This window comes from Myiozetetes cayanensis, unplaced genomic scaffold (genome assembly GCF_022539395.1).
Source record: "Myiozetetes cayanensis isolate MyiCay16 unplaced genomic scaffold, myiCay2020 scf2-11, whole genome shotgun sequence".
Lineage (NCBI taxonomy): Eukaryota > Metazoa > Chordata > Aves > Passeriformes > Tyrannidae > Myiozetetes > Myiozetetes cayanensis.
Window position 1 is genome coordinate 71,531,378 of NW_026087411.1, and position 20,585 is coordinate 71,551,962.

Genomic DNA, 20,585 nt, shown 5'->3' on the forward strand with positions numbered 1-20,585 from the left:
CAAAGACGTGCAGTAGTGGTGTTTAGGGACATAGTTTAGTGGGGGATTAAGCAGTGCTGGGTTAATGGTTGGCCTTGATGATCTTAGAAGTCTTTGCAGACAAAAAAAAAAAAAAAGATACTCTTTTATCTATATGTAAATATTTAATGATATTTTTCCTTCCTGCAGAGATTTGGTCTTTTCTTAAAGGAGTCCTCATAGTTTTCCTGTAAGTGAATAGGGTGTGTTAAACTGAATCTGAACTTAAACTGAATCTCAATTTTTTTTTTTTTGGGGGGGGTAAAAGGAGACGACAGACTATAGATGAGATGCACTTTCCCACACGTTGAATTTGTTCCTACATTTTGGTGTCCAGTGATGAACAAAGGTCCTATTTAGGACTGGATGCTTGGGCTCAGCACTGGTCAGAGAAGACTTTTTGTGAATACCTACAAATCTAATGTTAGACAAAATGCAACAAAAAACAAGATCCAAAGTTTACTGAAGTCTTTATGCCACAAATTTCTCTGGGGATTTAAAAGTGGAAAAATCAATATCAATTTCTCTCTTTCTTCTACACTCTAGGCTAACTAGCACAAAGTCCTTATAATTTTCTATGCCTGTGTGAAGAACATACAGAGGGAAAAAAATGAATGTGAAAAAACTGAGTGAAAGAGTTGAATGTTTGTAGTTTTACTTAGTACTCCATTCCATTTCTGACAACAACCTATGTTTTTCCCAATCCTGAAAACAAAATATTTTTTATCTCAAAAGAAGACTTTTCTTGTAGCAAAACAAATGCCATGAGCTCCACGGTTTTAACTGTTCTGATGGTATTATCTTCTCTGAAAAGAAACACAGCCTATCTTCTGTGAGAATGCTCACACCAGTGAAGTTCCTTTATGAGCCAAAGACAGGGTTTCTTTCACAGGACTGATAATTGACTTGACTTAATTCACTGCAAAAGACAAGTTTGACCAATTACTCGTAGGCAGTTGAACATGGCATTTTTAGACACGTAAGTGCATCAGACAGATACACTAGGGTTTCCTTATCTTGTGAAGGGAACTCTGCTGACTGCATTCAGTGAACAAATGACTTAAAAGCTGTAAATGGTAAATTGGGAATCTTAATCTTTTCTTGAGGTGCCTGTTTTTTCCTTGACACCATGGAAATTAATAAAATTTGAAAGCATTGATGATGCCAGTCATTGTGGAGCTAATTTTACTACTTGCAGCTAATTTTACTCACTTGAAAGCTTTTCATTTGAGACCTAGTCTTATTGCAGGTGTCTTACAGACACCTCAGAAGGTGTTTCATCCATTTCTAAACTAGATGGAATTAATTACCATCCAGAGGTGCTTATTCTCCGCGTCAGTCAATATAGGCGTGGACAGTAAGCAATAAAACTGGAAAAGCACATTGTTCAAGTAGGAATTTCCCAGGACATAATTAAAGCTCACAGGGTCAAGCTGAGATTTTTTTCAGATGATGAAGCCGACTATGGTCTACTGAAAAGAAAAACGTCTAACTCTTTATGCGCTCCTCAAACCGGCTGGGTGGACCTTGAGTTCAAGCCAGCCTCCGAAAGTGACACTGAGCTTCGTGACCATCGACACTGACCACTGAGATCATGTCACCCCTGCCTGGATTGCTTTTTGGCCTCCGCTGGATTTTTTTTCTTTCCTTGAATTTTTATATAGTCATCATTTAAGGGAGTAGCTGAGTGTCAGGAGATTTTTTTTTGCTTTTTCCTTGAAGACTCCGTGCTGCAGCGGAGTGAATACGGCTGCAAAGCCGCAAATGCTCGTCAGTGCGTCCTGTCTGGGAGCGCGTTGATCGGGAAACGAGCCCGCGCGGGCGGGATCAGCCGGCAAGGTCAGCTTTTCTTTTTCGTTTTATGTGTATGTTTATCTTTCCCAAATCCGTAACAAACGGACGTTTATAGACCCGTTTTTCCCCGGGCTTTGCCAACTCCCCCGACCCTCTCCCTCCCTCAGACAGCGGACACACTGAGGTGGGCGGCCAGTCCCGCGGCCCCGCCCCCGCGCATGCGCGCAGCCTCCCGTGGTGGCGGTGGCGGCCTGGGCGGCCCCGGCGCTGTCCCCGCCGGGATGGGCTGAGGGCGGGCGGCAGCGGCGGCGGCGGCGGCAGTGGCAGTAGTGGGGGGTGTCCGCGGCTCCGGGCTGGGCGCTCCGAGGATGGAGAGAGCCATGGAGCAGCTCAACCGGCTGACGAGGTCCCTGCGCCGCGCCCGCACCGTGGAGCTGCCGGACGGTAGGAGCGGGGCCCTGGCGTGGCGGCTCGTCCCGGCTCCGCGGCGGCCTCCGCGCCCGGCCCGGCCGGGGTGAGCTGAGGCCACTGGGGAGAGTGGGAAAGGGCTCCCTCCCACCGCCTCTGAGAGGCTGTTTTTATTCGTGGTGGTGGCAACAACAGCGGCGTCCCCGTCCCCTTCCTTCCTTCCCCCCTTCCCTCCACCGGTGCACAGGGTGCAGAGGGTCCCTGCCGGCTGCTGCCGCCCCCGGGCCCGGGCGAGCGGGTGCTCGGGGGTTCTCGCCACACTTTTCATCTGGTTTGAAATCCTTCTTTAGGCGTTTCCTCCATGGCAGACCAGCGATGACAAACCTTTGTTTTTTAACAGTGATGAATTTGATGTTTGAAAAGGTGTCACCTATCTAGAGCCTAATTTTTGGCTCTAGACTACTTACCGTGAGTGCTAGTCCGAAGTATCGGGATGGATTTGAAAATACGGCTTCAGGCTCTTAGGGGAAGTGGTTTAGTGTTCGAGGCAGGCCCAACTTTTGGGAGCTTTTTGGGAGGGCTAACTCTGTAAAACTTTTGGATGTGCAAAATTTCTGACTGACAGATATGCAAAATTCCATTTTCTTTTGAGTCATGTGCTGTCATTGTACTTCCTTCAGAGTTTAGTTTTATGGATGGGTCTTTGGCTGCCTGTTTTCCAGCTTTCAGCTCTGGTGGTAGAGGAGAAGGCATATTATTACGTTCTCTCTGTGTGTTCCCTGTTTGGACTTCCTGGTGTCCTCCTGCCCTGAGCTGCTACACCCTTCACTTACTGTCACCTGTCACAGTTTCGGTGTTTGCCAGTGCAGTTACTCATAAAGTTCACAAAATTGACAGGCAGGCTTTAGATGGATTTTGCTGCTGCTTACAAGCCTTTGAATGGCAGCAGTGAAAACGGATGTAATACTCTTAACTTAAGCTCAGACTTACAGAAGTAGTGGAGTAGCATCAGTTTAACTAATAGAAGATGGTAATACAACTAATATTATGTACAATCTATGTCAGTTGGAGCTACTTTAAATTTACTCCGGTACTAATGTAGGTGAATTGATTCTGATTTTAATCTGTTTTCTTCCTGTCTTGGACATTATTATCTTACAATTCAGAGGTAATTATACCTATGGTACTGGCAGTGTAAATGCGAGCCCTGAGACCTTTGAAACCAGTACTTCTGTTGCCTTGTGCTTTGGAAGGAATGTCAGTTCTGTGCGTTCTCTAGGAATTGCAGTTGGACTGATAGAAGGACATAAACGGGTTTAAGATACTGAAGTTTCAAATTGCATTTCAGGAAGGTCTCTCTGTTCAATGGCCATCAAACTTTGGGTTGGTCATAGTTCATTTTGTATCTTCTTTCCTGACCTTGGTGTTCCTTAGGCTCATGCAGGTCTGCCCAAGCTCTTCTTGAGAAACAGCTTTGGGTTGTAGTGTTTTGCTTCAAACACGTACTGACTGGATCATCTTAGAATATTCCACACCAGTCTAGTATGGTATGTAGTTTGGTGGCTTTTTGTGTGGTGTGTCTAGACTCTTGTACTATGATTTGTCCCCAGACTCCGCTACATTTGAATAGCTTTAATTTAAAAGATATATAATTTACGCTTCCATCCTTAAAGTAAGAGTCATGGTAGTCTCTTAGGAAATGGAGATGTACGTTTGAACTTCCTTATGCTGAAGAAGGCACTAAATCTAGGTATTGAACTTCCTTTGTGTGTGCTATTGCCATTAGGGTGTTATATGGACAGTGCTGACACTTTAAGGTTGTGATCTCTGCCAAATTCATGACAATATCTCTGATAAAATGAAAGAATGAGTATCTTGTCAGAGCAGGATTCTAGATGATGAGTTTCAAGTGATTTCTTTTCTCTTTTGTTTAAAGCAAGTCTTAACAGCTGAGTCCGGTGCCAGTGAATACCCTGAGCTGACCTTGCAAATAGAAAATAGTATAGCTTTTTAATCACTCTTCTGAAGTATCCTTCAGCAGCTGTCTTCTGGACACTTTGGAGCTTGACACAGATTTCTGGATTCTACTGTTAAGGCTCAGTGCCTGAAAACTAGATCGTCTTACAGCCCAAAGCTGTGACTGCATATTGTGTGCCTTTTTTTTGTCTTTAGATACTCAAAACTTGAAATGCAAGCAAGTTAGATAACAAATAAGTTCTGTAAGTGCATGAGGTGTATAATGCTTTTTCTCTACCTGCTGTCATGTAGCTTAAGTCAATAGGAGTTTGTTTATTAGTGGGGACAATATTTACCAAAAATAGCCACAAAAGCTCCTTAGTCCCACACCCTTTTAATTAATTCTGTACAGAATAACTCTGGGAAAATCTGTATGTGCTCCACAGTGTAATTTCTGTTAATAGAATAGTAAATAGCTTAGTTTTGTAACTGTACAGTAAACACCTTTTATGGCCCAGGTACACTCATATTTAAATACTGTCTTTTTCTAGATCACTATACCTGAATTACAGTTAAATTTAATTAGGCTCAAGTATTAAGCATTTCATTTAAATCTGCTGGTATTTTTAAGTTTTGGTTTTTTTTTTCCTCTTTAATAGGGCATGATTGTGAAAATATATGTAAGGATGACATGCTTAAATTTAGATGATGTTCTTGAGTTCTGGTTTTTTGTTTCATTTCAGGCGTTTTATCTTTCTGCCAAGAGATCTGTGAAACAGCTCAAAGAAGATTTTTTTTTTTTTAAATTTGTGTATACTGGGATACATTTTTATGTATCATGGATACATGGATACATTTTTAAAAAGTCATGGATACATTTTTAAAAAGTCGTCAAATATTTTTCACAATTGATATCTTTATGTAGCATCTGTTTAATTTTATTTCAGGACTCCCTCCCTTCCAGCCTGTTCTTTCCCCAGCAGTCAAATTCTAGTGGTGTGTGGTGAGGATGGAGTTATCTGATGCTCACAGAATTCTGCCATAAGGAACAATCTGTAGAGAGTTGCAAGTCTTGAACTTGGTAATGGTTAGAGTGACTCTCTACAGCTTTTAATTGTGATTTGGTGTTTTGAGAGGTTTGTGTACTTGACTTTTTAAAATTTATTTTTAAATTTTTATAACAGACGGCATGTAATTTAAATCTGAATATGACTTAGCTGTGTTCAGCGTTCAAAGGTAATACTAGATTACCATTGCTTCTTTCTTTTGTTAGCTGTGGACAGATTGCTTCCAACAGCAGATAGCAGCAGTAGTCTTGGAGCATTGTAGAACGATAATAGTGAATAGCACAGCTGCAGCATCATAAGTTTATTCGATTCCACTTGATAACTCCTAAGAATATGTGTTTAATATTCAGTAAATGTCACCTTACCTATCTAGTGGAAGTAGTGCATGTACAGAGGCATGGTATGTAAAAGGCACGAGATGCCATACTTGTTTCATTCTTCCTGTTCTGATTGCTTAGTAACTTTGGCATTTGGATTAATGAAGGTGATGAGGAAAAACCTCAAAATAAAAGTTTTCTGGTAACAGTCTTCTATATCCTGGATCCATATACCTGGGTTCTCAGAAAGTATAGCCCCTCCTGTCATAAACTGGCATCTGTGTGAACAATCTGTGGAGACTAATCCCAGCAACGGGTAGTTTGCTTGAAGGGAAAAAAATTAATAATTATACATAATAAAATTAATAAATATTACACATTAATATTATTTATAATTGTTATACATTAAAACCTTTTAAATTATGTCAAATGAATTATTTAAAGATAGTATTTTACTTCCCAAGTCTGTAAGTGACCAAACAGGCTCATCACACCCATGCAGTGAGTATGTGCAGAAGTAGTAATGGCAGAGACTGTATAGCTGTCAGTCTGCTCCCACCACTGAAGTGTTCTGACCTTTCTTTATTGCCTTCAAATATGAAATGTGAAACTGATTAGAGATTAGAAATTAAAGTAATTCAGGTGTGCAGCATTCAGGTGTTCAAAGATAGAGACAAAAGTGACTGGTTATGAAGTAATTCAAAGAAATCATTATTACAAACTCATAGTATTAGGACTGTGGAAGTCACCTTGGAACACAGGAAATTTCCTTATTTTAAAAATTAACTATTTAAGTGTTATAGGTTTTTTTGTTTTGTTTTGTTTTTGTTTTTTTGTAATGCACATTTCTTAAAAACTTTGATTTAATTAACAGAGTTGTCAATTCAAAGACATTGATGCTCCATTGAAAATTCTGTAATTTTTACTCTGTAAAGAAGAAGAGTCACACTGAAATTTCATGTATTGAAATTCTGTTAATTGTCTCTTTTATCTAAGTAAGATGACTTTTCCTTTATAACAAAACTTCATGTGTGAATGATCTGTGTAAAAAGAATGATCTATTGAACAGTGGACACTTGAAAAGGTAAATAAGTGTTGCTAGATAATTTTTTTAATGTAAAAGATTTCTTTATGGTAATGGAGTAATTTAATTTCTTCTCAGATAATGAAACTGCTGTCTATACACTGATGCCGATGGTTATGGCTGACCAGCACAGGTAAGAGCTTCTTTAAGTTTACCTTTTTTTTTTAAGTTCTGAAAAAACCAGCATGTTTGCTGAAGTTGTAGCTTCTGAATTGCTTAGTTATCTTCTATATCTGAAGTTGTTCACTGACTGGGTGCATCCCAGCATACTTTTACCTGAGAAAACTGTTTTGTTTTATGCTGCAAACTGGAGCTGGGATTTGTTTTGTTGACATACAGAGAGAAATTTGCCCTAGGATTAGTACAGAAGTGTTGTTTTGTAACTACTTCTTTAGCTCTGAGTGTGTATTTATTGATGACATAGAAGCTCTTAGTGTCATCAGATGTCTTGGAAAGACGTGGAATAAGAGTTAGATACTTTTGGGATTCTCAGATGAGCAGCTGTTTCTCTTGCTCAGTTGTCCTCAAAGCGGTTGGGACTGGAGGCTACATAGTGCCAGTGAATTTTGCAGGGAAGCAGGTAGTAATTCTTACTGAAACAGTAAACTGTTTATCTAATCAGGATAAACATTTGTTCTGCTGCATAATATTTTGTTGACATTGCATGTAAGGGTTTAAAATTATGTGATTGGCCCATTACGGGAAGTTGAAGGGTCTTTCAGTTTTTTTGTCCTATTGGCATATCATGTATCCTTCTATTTTGTTATTCCCTCTGAACTTTAGCTATGTTTGGGAAAGCTGCTGGATATCTGGTTGGGGTGTCTAGGATGAGATAAGGAGGAAAATGGGAATTTATTTTTTTCAAATGAAGCTATTAATATGAGTGTTTTCTGTATTCGTAAAGAAGTGATTTTGTTGTCTGGTGTAATTCTTACTAGTTTACATTTGAAACAGTTACCCACTATCACAGGTGGTTTTTTTGTTTTTGTTTGTTTTTTTTATGTACAAGGAGGAAGTGAAAAGGTGTTGTTAATCAGCAAGAGCTTGAAAACTGTTTGATCTCTTGATCAGAAATTAGTTGAAGGGAAAAGAAATAGTGATCAAGTAAGAAATAGAGTACTTGTGTACAACTTACAGTATAAGCTTTTTGGATACTGTGAGCTATTTTTTAAATTAAAAGTATGTTTCTGTTTGAAGGTCTGTCTCAGAGCTGCTGTCAAATTCAAAATTTGATGTGAATTATGCCTTTGGACGTGTGAAGAGAAGTTTACTTCATATTGCAGCAAAGTAAGACTTACTTGAGTCCAGTCCAGAAGTTGGACTGGAATGAAACAATGAAAATATTACCACAAATCTAAGACACCAGTGTAAGCTGGAAAACACTTTAGTATCAGTTAACATTTTCTTTTCATACTTCCTTTTTGTATTTTGTTTGTTCTTCTAGCAATGTGCCTGCCTCATTGAGAGGACAGATTTTACGTATGATACCAAATGGCTTTCCAAATTCTAGTGAAGGCAGTCGTACTAGATACTTTTTTGCTTTTCTGCGAAGTCTCAAGTCTGTGAAGAAATACAGCCATGATGCCCATCCTGTGTACCTGGGTTAATCTTGCCTTTGTAGGGTTAGAGAAGCAGCAATTCCAAAGTGCTTCCTGTGACCATAACTGAAGGGAATATAGCTTGGGTACTCACTTTTAATAAGTTTTTGTATCCTGGATGGTGGGGTTAAGGGCAAATAACCTTGATGTAGGTTATTTATTATTAATGTAGCTCTTCAATGGGGCTAACTCTATATTGCTAAGAAACAGGTTAACAACCTAAGTAGAAATGAACCGGATAGTTTTTGACTTGGCATTTCGGGAAACTAAACTTTAAACTAATGAAGAAATGCTCTATATTTGGGTCTCCTTTTAAATATCCTAAAAATTCTTGCACTTAAATTGTTGAAAAAAAAGAAGGCAAAAATAAAAGAAATAATAGTAGTATTGCATATAAGTAGCTGGTATTTGGTCACAATAGAGGCAGAAATTCCAGCTTCCTCAGCAGTCTGTTTTAAAAATATCTTTTCCCAAACTTTTCATCTGAGAATTACATACTACTTATATAAAATTTACTTAAAGAAGTACTTAAAAATGCAAGCAAATGTTTAGCATACACCTTAGAAGTGGATTTGAAAATATACTGTATTTATTGATTCTAAAACACAAGAAATTGTGTTACTCTTAATTTCTGGATTGTCTATTATCTTGACTAGTCATTGGGTCACACAGCAGTTATCAAGCTGCTGGTTTTGCAACATATTGTACAACTGGTCTTTGAGATGAGGGATGTGAGAGAAAATAGTAAGCAAAACTTTTTAAACAGTTTATAGCTAAGGAGTTACCAGTCTTAAAGATTTGCTGTTGGTTTTTAAAGCCATTAAAATCACATGGAAAGCTAGCATCTGTTAGTTAGAAAAGTTATAATCAGTCAGTTCTCACTCCATTTAAGTGACTTTCATTTAGCTTTGTGTAACTTGAACTATGAGGGTATAAAACAATTTTATATAAAGATTTTCTACTGAGTGTAATCTGTACATGATATTGCTGTTGTGTTTATGTCAATACAGATTTGGTTTGTAAATATCTTTGTTACAGTTTTTCCCTTTCTTATTTTGTTCATAGCTGTGGATCAGTTGAATGCCTTGTTCTATTATTAAAAAAAGGAGCAAATCCAAACTATCAGGACATTTCAGGATGTACTCCTCTCCATTTAGCAGCAAGGAATGGGTAAGAAAAAAGCTTTTAAAACTCTTAAAAGATTTTGTGCATAATGCATATAAGCTGGCATGTTCTGTAATATATTTGCATAGTTCAAACAAAATACTGTGGTTTTCACTTTGGAAAAGAGGGATCACTTATAGAGAACATGGAGGTTTAAATCCATACTTTGAGTATTCAGAAAATAAATTTTTATAAATGACAAGTCATGTCTGAAATACCAATTTCAGTGCTAGACATTTTAGTGATTTCTGTTAAGCAAGGGCATAATGATTCTTACAGCAGTGATCAAACAAGGAATGTGTTCTCCTTCCGGTTAGCTGAGAAGAAAAGATTTTGGAGGGCTTGGGAATCAGAGACTTCAGATTTTTCTCAGATAGTGTCTCTAAAGAAAGTTTTACTCCAAGGAAAGGAATATAAAGTTGGCTTGCACGGTAGTAGGAGAGAGTGAAAAAAACCCTCCCAAACCAGTGAACAAGAACCTTTTTGGGATCCTATTTCTTGAACTGTAGTATGAGAACATGCAGCTGTAATGTTGCCTTTCTTTATAGAGGTTGTATGTGTTACAATAACTGAATTGTATCATATCACAACTGGTACTTCAAATGAGGAGCAGAGTGTTTAGTGGCTTCTAGGTAAGTGGGAAGACAATTAGTAGAAGAAAGAAGCAGTGAAGTGGTACCTGATGAAATGCAGAATTACACACAGGAAATGAGGTATAAGAAAGCTGTGAGAGGTACCAAATAAAAAGGAAAAGTAAGAATTCTTAAGGGTAAAGCACTTAAAGCATTAAAGAATGTTAAAAGACCAGAGAAAACATGAATTAGGAAAACATACCTCTACTTTCATTAAGACAGTGATTGCACTTGCCAAAGACTTGCACAGTGTTACAATGACTGTCTCATTAAATAATGATTTAGTGGTGTACTGTAAACACGTTCACTGAAGTGTACAGATGGTGGTGAACTTTGTGGACTTCTCTTGGGTAAACTCTGGCTTGTCTTGAAAGTGTGGAGCTGAAGCTGTTAAAGTAGTGGTTAAGTACTTCTGGACTTTCCACAAAAGCAGCAATGGTTTTAGCCCTGTGCTGTTGTATGCTACTCTTGCACTGTAGGAGTCTCTGCCGTGATGATCCACTTCTCGACATGCTTAGTATTGTACTCCTTATAAAGTGAAACTTACCTGCTGCGCTTTGCACAGTGATGAATTAGAGTGAGCAGAGCTCTAAGAAGGTATTGAGTATCTATGTAAGTGATTTTCCCTGGCTGGGTTTTAATGTATTATTTTGTTTATAGCCAGAAGAAATGTATGAGCAAGCTGCTGGAGTACAGTGCAGATGTCAACATTTGTAATAATGAAGGCCTGACTGCAGTAAGTGCAATTGATTATCATGATGTTCTTTAAAGGAGTGAAGAGTTTGAAGATGCTAATTTTTTAAGCGTTTGCCATCTTACATGTAAAACAAAACTTCTGTGTGTCCAGTGCCCTCAGGGCTCAAATGATGTGATCAAAATACCTAAGCATATGATAGTATTGTTCAAAGCTTCTCCTTGTGAAAGTGTTAACAATAATACAGTCAGGTTTAAAAATCATATTTATGAAATACCTGTATGATTGCTAAAGAAAACATGTATATCATCATTTTGTACTTAGATTCATTGGTTGGCTGTCAATGGACGAACAGAATTGCTTCATGATCTTGTTCAACATGTCAGTAATGTAGATGTTGAAGATGCAATGGGACAAACAGCCCTTCACGTAGCTTGTCAAAACGGACACAAGACAGTAAGTTTCTAAATTGTATGAGCACAATGGATTTTTTAAGAACTTGGTAATGCCTCAAAGTTGTGGTTTTTTTTTATAAACTTCAGACTAGTAATGCACATGATAATGGTTAGAAGGGTGAAGAATGCTGTTGTTTGTCTTAGTATCAGCTCCATACACTTCCATGGGAACAACTTGACTTATTCTTGTGGAGGTGATGGATCTCAGTGTTTATGGGAGTTTAGGTGACTTACTGTATACTATTCAGCTGTTGTGTACTCTTATTGGCTTGTTGATAGTCAGTTTTTCTGTAATGTTAAATGTTTGAAAATGTTCTTCCTTACTTTTCAAATGTGTTTAATTCATAATTGTGCCAGCAATTATGTGCTTTTGAAATCTAAAATGATCGTAATGTACTGTGAGTGAAAAATGAACAAGGAGTTGGGTCAGTTAAATATTTAACATTTGAAGTACACAAGTTCAAATAAACTCTTCTATTATTGATATGTGTGAATCATTTTTATACCTGGCCGTGCATTAGGGCTGACTATTTATATTCAGAGTACAGTTCTGGATGCTTTGCTTGAACTGCCATATAGAGCCATACAGAGTTATACAGGTTATCTCCAGAACTATTTACTTCAACAACAACAAAAAAGTTCTACTCAGATCCTTTCTGTTGCCATTTTCAGTGCTCAATTACGGCAGACCAAATTCTGAGAAACTGTTGTCGATAGACTTACCTAATTTATGTGACTGGAATATAACAAAAATATGTTTGAGAGTCTGCTCATTGTTTTCATATTTTAGAATTTGCTTACATATTTCTTCTAGCCTAGTTTGAGTTGGAAACTTCGGCTAGTGATAAGGCTGTGTATGGTTTACTTCTCTAAAAAGTGTCATTTTTATTTTTAAATGGCTTGTAGATCCAGGTATCTTTGGTATTAGCTGATATTCAATAAAAGATACTGTTATTAAAGTAGGCAGTTCAAAGGAAACTTTATGAGCTCTGATAGCCACGATTTTCCAATTAATGTTTAGGAATTTTGGTCTTGAGGTTCATTACTAAAAATTAAATCCTTCAGTGTAATTAACATGCTTGGTACTAAATAGTTGCAAGTTGATAGACTTTTCCATTGCTCTTTTTCTAATGCTGGTATTTTCTCCTCTTCTAGACAGTGCAGTGTTTGCTAGACAGCGGTGCAGATATAAACAGGCCGAATGTCTCTGGGGCAACTCCGCTTTATTTTGCTTGCAGGTTGTATATTCTTAACTTTTGAATACTGTGCTAAAGGGGAAATAATTTTTTTGCTCTTTTGCAATAACAATGATTAGAAGGCACAAAATTTAAGAAACATAAAAACTAACTGTTATTTAATCTTGCCTCATGTTTGAATGTAATTTGGTGTCTTATCTACTTATCTTAGTACTCCAGGCTTATATACCTCTTTATATCAGACATGTTAAACACCAGCTGTGCACGTTCTAGCATGAGTTATAAATCAATGACTTTTGAACTATTTTCTGAAAAATGAGTTCTACCAACTTAGGTTATTTTGAGTACACTAAAAACAGTCTTTGTAAAGCAAGTTTGTCTATGCTTTAATGTACATTACGCTATTGCAGTGTATACAAAATGCGCGTATATGTCTTTAAGTTACAATGTTGAATTAAAATTATATTGTGGCTTTGACCAGTTCTGTTTTATTCACAGTTTAGTTTAATTTCAAAACTAATCACATATGATAAATGACCTTTAGTCTAATGAGAGCATTTCTGGTGTTTGGTAGAACATTTACAATTTTTATAATCCCCCTGCTTTGGTTACAGGTTAAATAGTTTGCCTAAGATTAAATGTTAATAAAAACAAAAGGAGAAATGGACCGACCTGCTGGCCTGCCAAGACTTATGTTCTAGGAGCTGTGGTCTCTGGAGTTAGTGTATGTTGATCCTTGGCAGTTGAGAAGAAGGAGAAAATAAATAGCTGCTGTCCTTGGTGCTTGGTTTAGGGCCTGGTATTGGACCTGCTTTAAATGAAGTTAGCAGCTTGCCTCAGCTTGAAGGTTTTTGGTAAGAAGGAAATGTGTTGAAAGTACAGCAGCGATGTTCTTTTAGAAGTTAACAGTTGGAGCAGCTGGCAGGGTACAGCGGACAGGGTGTGTACTGCAGTGAGCCTTGGAAGAAAGGTTATAGACCCCTGAAGGCAGAGAGAGCAGAATGTGGGGATGTGGTAGCAGTAGCTTGTGACAGCTGGAGGAAGAGTAGGCCATTAGTCTTAGCTCCTTTCTGACTCTAAATGCTTGTTTGCACTGGGACAAAGTCTGTTAACCTGTTGGTATCCTGGGCTGGAAGGACAGGAATAATAACTCATCTGGGAGCTGTTGAGGGATCAGTGAAGCTACCTCTTGTCCCTCAGCTGTTGATTGTCACTTTTCTTGTGCCCTTTCTGAACTGATAGTGCAGGCAGCCTCAGCGCGTTCCAGGATGGCAAATACTTGTGTATTTGTGTAAAGAATGTGCTGCAGACTAGCTTAATAAATAAAACTTCACTGAAAAAACTTGCATCTGTAACTTTAATTGCTATGTGTTTTGTATCAGTCTTTCGTTTCACCCCTTTAATGCTTCTGTATTACATTTGGCAGTATATGCACTGAACACTGGTGAAGGCAACAGTCAACTAGTCTTTCAGTGTGTTTTTAATGAAGTAAATATCTGATCATTGCTACCCAATTTCTCATTTTCATTGGAAGAAAAGGTTTCGGAAAGAGATATAAAGAGAGATATAAATAATCTTTGGTCTTATGCATGTTGGAATAGTTGTTTGTGAAATTCTTGACTCAGGGAAACTAAGTGTCCTGTACAACCTATAAATAGATGAATGAGACTGTGAAATAGACTTTGAATGCAAAATAAAACTCATCACATTTAAAGGCAGGCAAAACATTTATAGGTATTGATTAAAAGAAATCAGACCCATTAGAGTGATATGTTGAATTCTTGTGAAAAAAAAAAAAGATTTTTTTATCAATAAAAAAAGTTACAGGTGTTTTATTGATGGTTGAAGCACAATTAGATTTTTTTCCCCAAATCTGGTAGAACTGAGCAAAGAACTCAGTGAAGAGAACTTTCTCTGTCAAGTAAATTAGGGTATGAATAGAGGAAGAGCTCTCTTTTTGCAGGAAATGCAGCTCATAGATATTTATGAGGCTAGACTAAGATGAACAATTTCTGAATGATGAGGGTGACTCTGGCTTGATAAATGGGCCTTACCTAATTTCTGCACTGTTCTTTTGCAGTGACATTATTTTCCATCCTGTGTTCTGATAAGTTTCATAACTATTTGTTTTCTTCTAGCTTATGTTGGTTTTATTTGTTAGGTGCAGTAAAGACAGATTTATGATTGATAATGGGGTATAAATGCTGTATTAACTGTGTTCTCTTCTTTTGAATAGCCATGGTCAGAGAGACACTGCACAAATTCTTTTGATGAGAGGAGCCAAATATTTACCAGACAAGAATGGTATTACTCCACTGGATCTCTGTGTACAGGTATGAAGTTAACAACACTCCTTCTGTGAACTTCTATGACTTAACTATGTGTCACCTGATCAGTGTTATCATTTCAGTTTTTAAGGCCTCTGAAAGATGGTTGTCCTTTGCCAAAACAAATGCAAAATCCATTTTTTCTGTCACTAAATTGATCCTACAGGCAGGTTCATAATTTTTACCCTTTGCATAAGTGTAATGCAAGAATTGACCTCATGAGAAAGAGTTTACAGAACTCCATTTGGCTAGAAAGTTTGGGAATCCTTGGTATAATGGTAATAGACTGTTTAGGTGCTTAAATGTTAACAAGTAAGAGGTAAAAGCATGCAGAAAGGACTGATTTTTTTTTTTTAATCCTAACTAATAGATTTCTTTTCTCTTGAAGAGATATTACTAATAAAAACAAACAAAACCTAAGTGATGCTGACTACTACTTTTCAAAGGTATGACTAGATCTGGACAAGGAACAAAACTCTTACGCGTTTTCAGCTAACACAGCATTTTCAACTGCAAAACTCAGTCTTTCTTGTTTGATACCAAATACTGTTTGCACTGCCTGCTAAAGTGTCTTTTCTTGCACTTGCATGTTTTTCTGTAGAATCAGTTGAAGGTCAGTGTGTAATTAACAAATGAATGGAAGCTTTTGAACCTTTGCTAGTAATCAGAAGACTAGAATACTAAACTGAAGGCTGAAAAAATCACTGGACTTAGTGTGACATCACACCACCTTCGTGTATGTTATTAGTTTGTCAGGATAAAACTTGAGTCTTCTGGTTGTTTTTTTTTTTTTCTGTATTTTCAGATTATTTAAAGTTCAAGTTATTTTATTTCTGAAGATTGCTTATGTGCCTAAAACTTACAGTTGAAATAGTTGTGTGTATGTGCTAGAGTACTGTCTCCAGTACCAGTGGGACATTTTTGGAATGTTTAATGCTGGAAGATTTATTTCATAAACTATCTGTGGAAGACCTTGATCAATTTAGGTTACTTACAGCATTTCTTTTTAGATATAAGAAATCCTAATAAGTCCTCAGCTCTGGTCACTCAGAAGTGCCTGATCACTATTCTGTTTCACAACTGACTTGATTGTGAAGCTCAGATTTTTTTTCTCTTTGACATTTTTCATTTTGGCAAAATGACTTACCATTACCGTAAAAACACATGAACTCTAGTTTCGAGGCTTTCTGCAGCCATAGACCTGTAAGGTGACATATGGCAGGGCAGGTTTAGATTAGATATTAGGAAAAATTTCTTCAAGGAAAGGATTGTAAAGCACTGGAGAAGACTGCCCAGGGAAGTGGTGGAGTCACCATCCCTGAAAGCGTTCAAAATAAGTGTGGATATGGCACTTGAAGACATGGTTTAGTTGCACATGTTGGTGGTGCGAGGTTGATGGCTGGACTTGATCTTAAGGGTATTTTCCAACCTAAACAATTCTATGATTCTATACCAGTGTGTACTTAATGGTACTGTTCTTATTTTTTTTATTAGTGTTTTTAATTTCTGCTTCAGTCTGCAGTTCTGCAATCCTTGTGCCACCACTTTATACATAAAAGTTCTGTTAACTTCATTTAGATGTGAGTAGTGACACCTGGTGTTTGCTGTTTTGTAGTGATGATCTTACTCTGTTCGAGATCATGTGGTTTATAAGTTCTTGATGCCAAGTAAGAAGGGAGAAAACAAAATGTTTTCTTTCCTTTTACATCAAGGGTTTTATTCTGTGCTTACAGGTTTGTTTTTCAGAGTAGATACATGTTTTTATAAGACTGAAGTTATAGATTCATGTACTTCTTGCCAATGTTACCTTGATCTTGAAGATTTGACTTTCATTAGTTCTTTGGATTCTGGATGGTTTTATTTTTTAATACTTGATTTCTTGGTACCAGAAACAATTAAATTAATCCGTTTAATGAATCTGTTATCACTGAGGTAAGTTGTCAACTGTCATTCAAAGAGGAGGAGTCCCTGAAGTTGCAGCATTTAATGCATTATATGGTCATCTTTCCAGTGTAGAAGTTGATACGTATTCAGGTGTCTGCTTAAAAATGCAGCTGTGTTAAGTAAGAGTTGATGCATATAAACCACAAATTCAAGTTCTATTCTTTCCAGAAAACATTTTTTCTCAGAAGGGTGTGAAGCTAGTCTAAGGCACAAGTGGTTCATATTTGTGTATTGATTTTAAAGTTAAATAATCCTTTCACATGGGTTTATCCTATTTCTTCCTATAACAAGTCAGATATGTGCCTTATGAATCTTTAGAAAACATTTGTTCTGAAGGGTTAGATTCTGGGTATAATTAAGTAGACACTTCAGCAAGGGGAATAGAAGAGAAATATTGCACTGTTTTTAATCTTAGGTCATTGTTAGGTGAAGTGTTGTTCAACTGTAACTTTGGCTTGATAAGTAGGAAAATGTTTCAAAAAACACAGAAAAGGGAGTGGATATATGTGAGCCAATATATTGAAAAAAGTTTGATTCTGTCTTCTCCCAAAAGTTTTGTGGTAGCTAACTTTGATTATTGATTATTGAAGTTCAGTTTAGAAATTCAGAATAGATTTTCTCCATCCAGCATAAAAAAAAAAATGTTTCTTTTAATTAAAATATTTTTTGAACGATTGCCTTTTTAGGGTGGTTATGGAGAGACTTGTGAAGTCTTAATACAGTACCATCCTCGACTTTTCCAGACGATAATTCAAATGACGCAGAATGAAGATCTACGAGAAAACATGGTAATACAGCATTGCATGTTTTATGGCTAAGGGATATGTCTGAATTGTGGAGATCTGATTGCTTCATATGAGTGTCGTGGTTAGAAGACTCTACCAGCAACTGACTGTCAGTGCCACAGTAGTTGACCACTATCTACTTTTCGTTCCCCATGGAAAGTGACTTTACGTTATTTTAAACACAAGAATTTGGGATTAAAACTAGGAGCTGTTTTCAGTTAGTGTTCTGACTTTGCGTATTTGGCAAAGTGTTACAGACGATTGAAAGAGCAGTCTTGTTGCTAACTTCAATACAAAGGTGCTGGTAGAGCATTCTATAGATCCAATTATTTTGTGTAATGGGGCCTATTTACCTTCATTTAGTCATTATCTGCAGACATTCTAGGATGTGTCTTGAGGCTTGAATCATCTAGAATGAACTTAAACATTTGTGGTATAAGTATTCATACATTATGTGTATGAGGTTGCCTTGTACGATTAGAGTGTAAAAGATTGCAGCTGAAATTTCATCTGATTATTATTTCTGTAGATGAAACTACTCTGTTTCTTTTTTAATGGTTCTATACCTTGTTTTTTTTTTGTTATTGTGGGGTAGTACAATCTAAAGCAAGGAAAAAAATTTGTTTCTTTTTTGTGTATTGGGAAGGAAGCATGGGACTGCTTTTTCCCCTTCCAAATCTAGGTAGCTGGGGGTTTTTAATACATTATTTGTTTGAAGATGACTGCAAACAATTTTAAAGACTGCAAATTAAAAAAAAAATATATATATTTAGTAAGGTATTACCTTAGTTTGCTAGATTTTTGATATTTTCATTCTCTTTCTAACTCCATTACTTCCACTACAAGACTGAGGATTTATATATAGAAACAATGTTTAATTTTTTGAGGCAGGGTTGAGTTTTACAGAGGGAAACAACAGAGGTGAGAATTCTCAAAGTATATGTTAGATGCATGGGGAAATGATAAAGATTATTTAAATTAAAAGAGAAAGTAAAAGAACTAAAACAATGGAACAAAAACCCCTGTATATTGTAGAAGTGAAGACAGCAAGAAAATTGAATTTTTCATCCATTTGAGTAATGGTGGAGGTGTGTGCAAAAACAAGATCTTAATGAGAGGGTATGCAAAACATCCACATATTTCACAAATTTCACAGAATATTCTTGGTTGGAAGGGACCCTCAAGGATCACTGAGTCCAGCTCTTAAGTGAATGGCCCATATGAGGATTGAACCCACAGACCCTGGTGTCACTATCACCATGCTCTAATTAGGTAATATGTGACATAGTTGTGTGTCACTGCCAAATGGTAATTGTATTTTGAAAATGGTTTTCTGTGGCCAAGTCTGAGCTGTTCTGCTCAAAATCTTGGGTGATGACCAGTTCATATTATCTGAAAGTGATGACATGAGGAGACTGAGTATATGTTGAAGTCAGGACTCACATTTTAAATGTCATAAGTTGTTTTTATGAATTAATAATACATGGTTAAGTATTCAGCGTTCATAGATTCTGTAATGTTAAATATCCTGCAGTACATGCACTGGCACTAGAATGTAAACCTTTTCAGTGATCTTTGTGAAGCATAATGAAACATTAACTGAGGTTAGATTAGATGTTGGACAATATACATTATTATATTATTATTGCTAGATATTAACGCATGGGTGATAATGTTCTAAACAATTGGTAAATTATTGTTGATCTGATGCTCCTTGACGCTATGCAATTCCTTTTGTTTTAATCCTTCAGTTGCGCCAAGTTCTGGAACACCTGTCTCAGCAGAGTGAAAACCAGTATCTTAAAATCCTAACAAGTCTTGCTGAAGTTGCTACAACAAATGGTCACAAACTGCTTAGGTAAGTGTGAGAAGATCAAAAGTAGGTTGATCAACTACCTGGTATTTAGTGCCACTTAGTAGTTTTAATAATCTAAACTATTTGGTGCTCAGCACATGCTGGAGTAGATGGATCCCAAATCTGATTTGTAGGGCAGCGCCTGTTTAGATCACTGTCTTCACAAAGACTTCAAGAAAGAAAGTTGATACCCTTGTATAGCTGCTGGCACCCAGAAGCTTGAGTTGCAGAGAAGTGTGTTTTTTGTTTGATTGGTTTGGCTGTGTCAGCTCTGTGCAGGGAATCGTTTTAGATGTAAGTATCAAATAATTTTTTCCCCCTCTCTCTCCCTTTTTTACCCTTCCACATTTTTAATTTTCTGCATGCTTTCTTAGTATGCTTGAGGAGAGTTTTGTTACTTCAGACACTTTCTCGTGTTTGCTGGCTTTGATTGCCTTCCATGGCTACTAATATATATCAGACCAAAAATTTCATCCAGCAGCATGCTGTCTCAGCAGCACAAGCAGTGGTTACTTGGGGAGACACATAGAATAGGTAAGCATATTTATCTAGAGTGCTATCCTAGTTTTTCTGGCATCTGTTAGATACCTGATCTGTAATTTGTTGAAACACCAGTAACATTTTACTGTTTTCAAAAGCTAACAGATTTTGGTCTAACCTAAATGCTTTACTAGAAACTAGAGAATCTTTACTGAAAGAGGTCAAGTCTGAAAGCATGAGTGGAAGTTCCTTACTAACATGTTCTGGATGACTCCTTAGAAAGAGGTTTAAGAGTGTTCTGTAACCAAAGAAGCCTGTCATCTTAGGTTGTAGACGAATGTGACTGAAAGCTTCTCTTTAACTGGGGCCAGGGAGAGAAGCCCATCACTTAGATGGAGAATAAATAATATATTCTTACTTCTAGGTGCCTTTTCTTCCCCATCAGTCGTGTTACATTTGGATGGAGCTTGTAGATAGCAGGTCAGAACTCCTAAATGATGCTAGGAAGTTCATTACATCATTAATCGAAGTCTTATTCTGATGGGTGTTCGCTTTGATGAATTAGTCCAAAAGTCTTAAACCTTTTAAATGTTTGGGATTAAAGTGCATAGGCGTATTAATGACATTTTGTTTCTGCAAAGATGACTTTCTCAAAGACTTTAGCTGTTGTTGAGCTTCAGTGTGTATCAGCTTAACTTGTAACATATTCCTTTTTGTCTGCAGAGCCAATAGATCTCCCACAAATTATTTGGGATAAAGTGTAAAACCATTATGCAGGAAAGGGCTTCAAACTTGTTCTCTATAGGTACAT

At 37.1% G+C, this 20,585-nt stretch overlaps 1 protein-coding gene across 5 annotated transcripts in view; it reads left to right on the plus strand.

Moving 5' to 3' along the window:
* The first annotated feature begins 2,122 nt into the window (after positions 1-2,122).
* HACE1 (HECT domain and ankyrin repeat containing E3 ubiquitin protein ligase 1) overlaps positions 2,123-20,585 on the plus strand; it is a 52,385-nt gene continuing 33,922 nt past the window's right edge. For 2 of the 5 annotated variants that reach the window (XM_050315420.1, XM_050315422.1), the window contains exons 1-10: positions 2,123-2,256; positions 6,723-6,777; positions 7,842-7,931; positions 9,308-9,412; positions 10,699-10,774; positions 11,057-11,188; positions 12,343-12,425; positions 14,620-14,716; positions 17,341-17,442; positions 19,191-19,297. In XM_050315420.1, coding sequence (XP_050171377.1) covers positions 2,181-2,256; positions 6,723-6,777; positions 7,842-7,931; positions 9,308-9,412; positions 10,699-10,774; positions 11,057-11,188; positions 12,343-12,425; positions 14,620-14,716; positions 17,341-17,442; positions 19,191-19,297 — 923 coding nt within the window. In that variant the 5' untranslated portion in view covers positions 2,123-2,180. Of the gene's footprint in view, positions 2,257-2,284; positions 2,327-5,239; positions 5,258-6,722; positions 6,778-7,841; positions 7,932-9,307; positions 9,413-10,698; positions 10,775-11,056; positions 11,189-12,342; positions 12,426-14,619; positions 14,717-17,340; positions 17,443-19,190; positions 19,298-20,585 lie in introns of those variants that run through there. The other 3 variants (XM_050315424.1, XM_050315425.1, XM_050315421.1) reach the window with 3 other exon arrangements.